Source organism: Papilio xuthus, unplaced genomic scaffold (assembly GCF_000836235.2).
Source record: "Papilio xuthus unplaced genomic scaffold, Pxut_1.1 DF828258.1, whole genome shotgun sequence".
Classification (NCBI taxonomy): Eukaryota; Metazoa; Arthropoda; class Insecta; order Lepidoptera; family Papilionidae; genus Papilio; species Papilio xuthus.
Genome location: NW_013530391.1, coordinates 2149812 through 2159501, shown reverse-complemented (window position 1 = coordinate 2159501; position 9690 = coordinate 2149812). Strand labels below are relative to the sequence as shown.

Below are 9690 nucleotides of genomic sequence, written 5' to 3'. Positions count from 1 at the left end.
CAATATTCTCTTGTTGAAATTTTCTTTTATTTGTACATATAATAAAAAGAAAGGTTTAATAGTTAAGCCGGCGTTCATTTGTTACTTTTAACCGCACAAGCTATCGCCACCGAGCTGTAACTCTTCCTAACAAATGATGTTTCCTTTGACGTAATTTGTAAAGGATTAGACCCAGAATAGAACAGAAACAATTGAATAAAAACGTACCATAAAACAATTCCTTTTTTATAAGCATTTCATAATTATTTATCTTATATATTAAAATGTTGTTAGTCTAGCTTTTAATGTTACAAGATTTTTTTAAATACATCATTCAATTTGCATATTTTTTTTAGTTTGCTATTGCATAATAATATTATATTTTATGTTCCAGAAAGGATAAACATAGTCAAAAGTTTGTGACCCTCCATTACTCTTTTGGTTATATCCGTCAATATGATAAAGTGCTTCTGTCCGATATTGCGGCCGGACAACTAAATTGATGTTACTTATTTATATAGCAGTTATATATATCCCAACTGTAAATAAATTGTATACTTAACACAATAACTTACTGATATATAAACACGGCTAAACACTCACGTATATACGTCCGGTGGCGGCACAGACTAGTTTCGAGCCCATCGGGGGCCCTTCATCAGGATGAGTGGTACTGGTTTATATATCAGTTTAGTATAATGTCGCACGAAAGTTTGAATAATTTAACAATAACTTACCTTCAAAATAAGTCGGTTTTTTCATCCTTAGCTGTATCAATCTTACTTCTTAATAACTTAGTTAATATTATAAATACGAATGTTTAGACGGAAGGATGTATGGATGTTTGTTTGAATGTACCTGCAGAACGGCTGAACGGATCTTGATAAAATTTGTCATACATATAGAATACAGTCTGAAAGAACACTTAGGCTACTAAGGTGTACTAATGTCCAGAAATTGACGGCGCTATGAAAAACTAGTAAAACAAAGTACTAAGTAAGACGTGCCTCTTCAGTCTTGAAGGTTGGCCGCTAACTTGGAATATTTGGTTCTGTCAAGCGCAAGGCGAAACAGTTCCTCTGCTGACCTAATCCCCGTTTACTCCCTAATATTACGTAGCCACGACTTCAACAACATAACACAACATAACTTAAGCTATATGAATCCTAATGATGATTACTGAGATGAGTACCAAATAGGATATAACTAAAGTCTTATTGGAAACGTTCCAGTGTAGCGTTAATGCGCCTAATAACTGTGACCGGCTTAGACGTTCCCGGCATCAATCTCTCGTAAACAAAGCTAATCCCGGCTAATGCGCTTATCTATTTTACTTTGTAAATCAACTTACCATAAATTCTCAACTCTCAGGGTCAAAATACTTAAGCTTATGGTAATTTGATGCTCTGATACTTTGCTATTTACATCTTTAACTTTGCTTTTGATATCAAAATTAATTAAATGGAACTTAATTGTAGAAATCTCGCGAGTTTAATTGGATAAGTTTTCAATGTGTGTCAAACAATTATTTTGTAACGATAAGTATCGTGTAATGACCGTACAAAATTAGGTCGATCGTAATTTACTGCAAAAATAAATTTACTTAAATAGCTACAGATCTCATTCATTGGTTTTTGTTCTACAAAACAAATGAAACAGCTGATAGCAGAAAACGACTTCAAATTCAATCTGATGTGTTCACAGTTGAGTTAAGGAAACTCTTCTTTCTTACTTTTTACTATCATTATAAATGCGAATGGATGGATGGATGGATGGATGGATGTTAGTTGGAATCTCCAGACCGGCTACATGGATCTCGCTGAAATTTATCATAGTTGTAAAACATAGCCTGAAAGAATACATAGGCTACTAATTAATTGTTTTTTTTTTTAATTCCGCGCGGACGGAGTCGTGGACAACAGCTAGTTAAAAATAATAATTAATAAGTAACAAAAAATGTACGTAGTGTTTTCATATCTTTTATAATTAAATATAACACACATAAAACATGCATAAAATGATGCATGTAAATGGAAAAATGCTTAACTTTGAAAACAAAATGTTATAAAAGATATCTGAAATTATTTTCTAGACACTATTTTAATTAAAGTTTTAATGTTACTAGTGTTGGAAACTGTTCAGTACAATTTATTTAACGCTGCCCGCAACAAAGCTCGGGAACAAAGAGCTTATTGTATTTGTAAAAGGGAAACTAGTTTTTACAATCAGTAAAATGTATATTTTTTAAATTTGTGAAGAAACACATTTGAATTTTACTAAAGTATACTTATATTTTTTAAATCGGAAATTCAATACTAAAAAAAATGATTGAATGCGATTACTACTTCTCCGGTTGATAACATTGCATAAAAATGTATCTCGTTACTAGCTGTCGCTCGCGACTCCGTCCGCGCGGTATTAAAATAGCTTAATTCTTGTAGACTATGTTCTACATCTATGCCAAATTTAAGCGATATTCATGTAGCCGTTCTAGAGATACATTCTAACAAACATCTCTTCATCCATCTAAACATTCGCATTTATAATATTAATAAGTTTAACAAAAAAATTACGCAATCATGTAATTAACGAATATTATTTCCACATGTACGGCTATAAATCTAACTATAATTAGGATATTACACAAGAAATATAGGAGGAAAGAAAATTGCTGAAAGATAATTAATAGTATTTAGAAAGATATTATGTTGAGGAAAAACCTTGTCGAAATCACAATCGAAATATTAAACAGAGTTACTTTTTTAATAATTTCCTAAAGTATAAAATAATTTTATCTTTCACAAGACAAAATATAAATTAATTTAAAGAACTTCCACTTAGGAAGCTCTTCCAAAACATATATTAAGAAGCCAATACACGATTCGATGTTGAGTTATGTAGCAAAGTTTCAATAAACGTGACCTGAAGTAACGCGTCTACTAACGTAGAATTAAACATTTGTATTCATGGGCACGTTTCATACGAGTGTTGTGTTATTATAAGTAAACAAAGATAAATGGAAACATCATCTAATGCTTAATATTTATATGTTTACATGAAATAGATAATTCTTACCTACATTTAATATAAGTTAATTTTGCAGTAACTGTCGCACGTGACTACGTTGGCGCGAAGTTAAAAAAATAGTAGCCAATGTGTTCTTCCCGACTGTGCCATCTATGCCAAATTTCAGGTATATGGAGTCGTTCTGGATATACATACCTTCAAACAAACATTTAAATATTCGCATTTATAATATTATCTTAAGTTATTTCAGAAAGTAATGAAAGTATTTATTTATGTTTTAGTAAAACATATCAAATGTTTTTGCTTTTATTTAATGCACTACCTCATTATCGTTTGTTATGAACGTGTTGAAGCGTTAGATAAATAATTGTAAAAAATTAACTAACCTTTTATATTATAGGTAAAACCATCTTTTTGTGCTTATAATAGAATAGAAATGAACGTGTCATGTTTATAAACACACAAATTATACCAGAGCCGTACTTAATAGTAGACGATGACAGCGCAAAGCTGATAAGACTGGTCGAAATACCCTTCGTATTGTGCTACGTGAGGCTCACCCATCCTTGCTGCCACTAAATAAATTATGTATTATCTATTAAACGTAAAGTTTAACATAGAGTTAATTTGATATTAGAATTTAAAAAGCAATATTGAATGTAATTTACTCATTATTGCTTAAAGATTGGATGAGTTTTAAATTGTGTATTCATGCATATTTTTACTCATTAAACGACTGTTTTTATTTATTTATTTAGTGTGTTAGTCAGTGGAACGACCGGTCGAACTTTTAGCCACCTATTAGTCGAATCGATCATAGTACGGCAAAACATATAAATAAGTAAGACATATCCAAGCGTTTTAATAATAAAAAATAATTATATCATTATGTGCTATACAGTTTCATTTAAGTTTCACGAAGTTTGTAATTGGTTGATCGCACCGGTTTTCGTCAGTAAACAGCAGATCTAATGAAGGATAATGTAAATTAGAATAAAAAAAAAAACTTAAAATATGTATGTAATCAGATTATTACTCTAATAAATAGTTAAATACATTGTTTAAGACTTGACCTTTCAGTATCGTAATCGACCCATCGGACCTTACCCGTAAGTCCCTTGAGAGCTTAGCAGTTCTGATGAAAATTTGTTAAAGCCGGCCTTTATTTTATATCACTACCTTTTTGTATATTATAATATCAAAGGTCTTAGTCTTTAGCCTTAGTTATTTAAAAGTGTTATGTATTGGGAGTAGTAAAACGATAGCTAGCTTAGCGCAGACTGTTTATTCAAGTAGCTGTCACACTAACGGCGGACTTCGCCGCTCGTTCGGAAACAAGCGCTGTGCAAGCGCATACACAACATCTCTCCCCCATATAGATGCGACATACATTTTACTTAAAATCTAAAGAATTGAAACACAATACACAATTATTATATACAGAAGCTTATGACTAACACAATTAAAAATAACGACTATAATACTCAATCAGACTGCCTAGGGCGCCTGACCCCCCGAGCTACCGTTACATTGGGATGGTTGATAGGCGGTGTGACTGGAGGCGAGCATGCCTCCTCACCTTCCCCCGCAGATAGGCCCCTATCACTGCTATCTTGTACGGCCCCTGGTTGTTCGGAGGATGTTGGCGATGTTGGAATACCATCAATTATCTCATCATCAACATCATCAACATCCGACATGTTTAAATTTGTTTTGGTATAGTCGGCTTTGCATAACCACAGTTGATTTTTGTGTTTTTTAAAAGTACTCAAAGTTGCATTATCTTGTATAACATACAATACTTTGCCCAGTCGCCGTAATACAGTACCTTTGTGCCATGTGAACTTATTATTACTACTAAACTTCTTATATAGAACACGTTCACCTGGAGAGAAGGAAGATGTATTTTTCCCACCATGGGCTACAATTTGCGACTGCTGCCTATCCTTTACCACATCGGCAAGGGCGCCGAACGAGGATGGCGGTGCTCTGGGATTAATTAAATCCAATCGCGACCTGAGTTTACGCCCGTACACCAGCTCAGCTGGGGAGAAACCTGTGGTGGAGTGAATCGAATTGCGATAGTCAAAGAGGAACTGGAGGAGACGTAACTTACATTCCTTCGCTGTACGACTAGACATGACGCTACTTTTAATGCCTTTTTTCACAACCTTTACGAAACTTTCCGCCTGTCCATTGCTAGCCGGGTGGTACGCCGGAGTTGTCAAATGGCTAATGCCGTTTCCTACGCAAAACCTCGAAAATTCTTGCGAGGCAAAGGAAGGTCCATTATCGCTCACTATCGTGTTCGGCAACCCATAACGCGCAATGTACTCGTATAACCGCTCGACTACTGCATTTGAAGTTGTGTTCGTGTTCATGTCGTACACTTCAACCCATTTGGTGTGCGAGTCTACGACGACCAAATACGACCGACCATTTAACGGCCCTAAGAAGTCGATGTGCACCCGGTAAAACGGCTGAGGAGGAAACTTCCACGGCGCCAGCTTCGTCCGCGGCGGTGACGGCCTCAGCTGGGAGCACACCTCGCACGACCCAATTAAATGTTCAATTGCGTCGTCGACGCCTGGAAACCAAAATCTCGACCTCGCTTCCGCTTTCGTTTTAACTATTCCTAAATGGGAAGTATGCAATTCGTCCATAACCTTTTTACGCAATGAACTTGGTATTATAACTTTATGGCCCCTCATTAAGCAACCGTTTTCTACCGAGAGCTGATTTCGGCACAAAAAGTACGGCTTCAACTTTAAATCGGCTATTTTATTTGGCCAGCCGTTTAGTACAAGATTTACGACGCGGGACAATACACTATCCTTGGATGTTTCGTGACGTAATTCGCTAACGGTCGTAGGCAACGTTCCGTCCACCACGAAACAAACATACGCGGCCCTGTCGCACAGCGCCGCGGCGGCGTCTGCGCACGACGCGCGCCCCGCCTCCTTGGTCCCCGCGCCGCGCTCCCCCGTCCCCGCCAAGCTCGCGCGGGACAGATAATCCGCGCTGTTATCGGCGCTGCGAACATATTCTATAACGTAATTATACGCACTTAAGAACATCGCGTACCGTTGCAGCCTATTTGCTGACACTTCCGGAATCCCCTTATGCGGACCGAAGATGGTGATCAATGGCTTGTGGTCGGTTCGTAAGACAAAAGGGTCCGATCGACCGTACAAGTATTGGTGAAACCGACGCACCCCGAATATGATCGCAGTCGCTTCTTTTTGTATTTGCGAGTACCTGTTCTCGGCGGGCGTGAGTGTGCGCGACGCGTATGAGACCGGCCGCTCCGCGCCGTCCGAACCCACTTGCGACAATATCGCCCCGAGACCGGTGGGGGACGCGTCGACCGTTAGAATAAGTTTGGCCCTTTGATCAAAATGAGCCAAAACCGAATCCGACGCTAGACACCTTTTAATAGAAGAGAAAGCGTCCGAGTGGATCTTTGTCCATTTCCATTTACTATTCTTTTTTAGTAACCTTTGATCAAAATGAGCCAAAACCGAATCCGACGCTAGACACCTTTTAATAGAAGAGAAAGCGTCCGAGTGGATCTTTGTCCATTTCCATTTACTATTCTTTTTTAGTAATTCATACAATGGACTTAACATCATTGATGCACCGGGTACAAAATTCCTGTAATAGTTTGCTAGCCCTAAAAACGATTGCAACTGACTCACATTACTCGGCCTAGGTGCGTTTATTATAGCTTTTACTTTTTCAGGCGATTTTTTAAGACCATTTTTGTTTATCACATAACCTAAATAATTAATTTCGTCTTTAAAAAATTCGCACTTGTCTTTTTGTAGTGTTAGCCCCGCTTCCTCGAGCCTCTGCAATACGGCACTAAGTCGAGTCAAGTGCTCCTCCCTATTACGGCCTGTAATCAATATATCATCGAGGAGACACAACACCCCGTCTAAGCCCGATAACACGGTCTCCATGGCGCGCTGGAATATCGCCGGGGCCGAGGACAGACCAAATACGAGCCGCGTGTACTGGTACAACCCCCGGTGCGTGTTAATGCATGTCAGCTTCTGCGACTCTTCGTCGAGACACAGCTGATTGTATGCGCTCGACAAGTCCAGCTTCGTAAACTGTTCGCCACCGTGAAGCTTCGAGAACAGCTCATTGACAGTCGGCAGGGGAAACTGCTCGACGATCAGCTGTTTGTTTATACTAACCGAGTAGTCGGCACATATTCTTACGGAGCCGTTCCTTTTTAGCACCGGCACGATGGGTGACGCATACTCTGAGTGGTCAACAGGTTTCAGGACACCGAGGTCGACTAACCTATTTAACTCGTCTGTAACCTTTTCCCTAAGTGCGAATGCAATGGGTCGCGCTTTAAAGAACGTCGGCTTCGAATTTTCTTTTAGAAATAATTTTATTTTATATTTATTAAAACAACCTAAATTATCAGAAAATGTTTTGGAAAAACGAGCTTGAAACTCTTCTAACGAGACCGACGACCCACAATATTTTACCGGCGCTAGTTCTAAGTTGAACTTCGAGATAAAATCCCTGCCGAGAAGTGCCGGGCCCCCGCCACGTACCACGTATACGTCTATAGCGCGGGTGACCCCACTGAACGTCAGTTGAGACGCACGCATAACACCTAAACAATGTATTCTTTGGCCCGTGTACCCCATTAACTTTTTATTCGACGGCGACAATGACACACGAAAGTGTCGTTTAAACGTAACCTCGGAAATAACCGTTACCGCGGACCCGCTGTCAATTTCAAATTGTAATGTGACCCCATTTAAAATAACACACTCCACCATAGGTTCCCCCATAAAAGATCGGATATGATACAACTCACCGCCATCGTCGTTCTCGCCCATCTCGCTCGTCACCGCTGACGTCACTGAGTTCAACTTCTTACACACGCGTCGGCGGTGACCCGTTTGTTTACATTTTTTGCACGTATGCTTAAAGAAACGACACTCTGGCGTCCTGTGGTTAAAATAGCCACACTCGGAACACTGCACTTTATCCGACCTTCCCTCGCTCACTTTTAGTACACATTTATTTGAATGTCCGATTTTACACAGCACTTCTGTAGGCGCGGTGACAACACCGGTCGCGGCGGCTGCGCAGGCGGCTCCCGCCCGCGCACATCTGATGTTCTCGGCTTGCTCCACCGCTCTTGCCAAGGTCAAGCCACTCAGATCCTCGGCAAAGATCTTCTCTTTCTCGAGCCCCGGCAGCATGCCCATGATGAACCGGTCGCGGAGAACTTCTTCTAGGCTGCTGAAGCTACAATTAGCTGTGAGCCCACGTAGACGAGCCGCCCATTGTGTAAACGACTCCGTAGGTTGTTGAACTGCCGCATAAAAGTTGTGCCGTTCGCCGAACCCTACGTGCTTCGGAGTGAAGTGAGCATCTAGGAGACCTAGAATATCTTCGTAGGGTACTTCCTGGAGCTCCTTGGGCAGCGCTAGGTCTGCTGCCAACTTGTACGTACCCTCAGTGAGCGCACTAAGCAGTATAGCTCGTCGTTTAACTCCCGTCGCATCGGTTAAATGGTTCACATCGTTCGCGATAAACCACTGCGTTATGCGATTTTTATACGTTTTCCACGTTTGTTCAGTGTGATTAAAGCACGATAAAACACCAAAATGCATAACAGACATTTTGGGTTTTATTTTTTTAAAAGTGGGTATTTCACGCACTCGTCGCCACTGTTATGTATTGGGAGTAGTAAAACGATAGCTAGCTTAGCGCAGACTGTTTATTCAAGTAGCTGTCACACTAACGGCGGACTTCGCCGCTCGTTCGGAAACAAGCGCTGTGCAAGCGCATACACAACAAAAAGCATATAAAATTGATTTGGCCATGTAGAGAGCTAAATCTAGTTTTAAAGAATACATCTGTTTCGTAGTAAAATCTAATAAATATAAAGAAGATTACATAAAATAAATGCAAAGAAATGTAAAAAATGTAAGCGATCTCATACAAGTGAACGAGTATATTCATGAATCCGTGTAATGTTATTACCATCGCCCCATTTGACGATATATTGGTTACGATCTTAACGGATTACCAGAAACTGCCCTCGCAATATTCTTTTCATGTAAATTTCAACAATTTTCCTAAAAGGTTTCTCTTGCTTGTGATTATTGTAAAAAGTAAACTTATATTCTTAACAAGCATATTCTAAAGAAATTCTTTAGTAAAAATATAAAATATAATTTTTTGATCTTTTTAATCTATAAATATGAAAATGTATAGACGCCAAAAATGGGATTCTTTGTAGCTTAACTAACTTCAAAAATTTACAGGATTTATAGATAGTTTCATACTGATCGTCATATAAAAATTAAAATGTGTGATTTTAAATTCAAACGTCTTTTTCTTTATCGTTGAGCTTTCATACAAATATTTTTTTAACTTTTAAGAGCTGAAAATTCTACCTTCGTTATAGCCTTACTTCAAACTCTACGACCATGAAATGAATACTACAATATTAGCATTTTGACTCGTAGCAAAGTTCTACTTACAACTGAATGTAACGCACAAGCGGTGTCGTAGCTCGTAGCAATGTTGTAGTACAATAATTAAAACGTCAAGCAACCTCTATTCAATGTAACGTCAAATATTTACCTGTACTTTTCTAGATTTTTTCTTTTAAAAGCTTAATCTTTTCCAGACCGTAAATTA

At 38.7% G+C, this 9690-nt stretch overlaps 1 protein-coding gene across 1 annotated transcript; it reads right to left on the bottom strand.

Annotated features, from left to right (window-relative positions):
* Positions 1–4490: 4490 nt before the first annotated feature.
* LOC106113348 (uncharacterized protein K02A2.6) lies at positions 4491–8834 on the bottom strand. Its single transcript, XM_013306072.1, has 2 exons — positions 6547–8834; positions 4491–6435 (listed from the first exon to the last, which is right to left on the bottom strand). Exons 1-2 carry the CDS (start codon positions 8661–8663, stop codon positions 4491–4493), a joined length of 4062 nt encoding a protein of 1353 aa, XP_013161526.1. The 5' UTR covers positions 8664–8834.
* Positions 8835–9690: the final 856 nt, after the last annotated feature.

Excerpts from the sequence above, each read along its gene's own strand:
- LOC106113348 (XM_013306072.1), bottom strand. The coding sequence starts at position 8,663 with ATGTCTGTTATGCATTTTGGTGTTTTATCGTGCTTTAATCACACTGAA. Across the intron at positions 6,436-6,546 it reads GCTTTCTCTTCTATTAAAAG|GTGTCTAGCGTCGGATTCGG; the intron begins GTGTCTAGCGTC and ends TTCTATTAAAAG.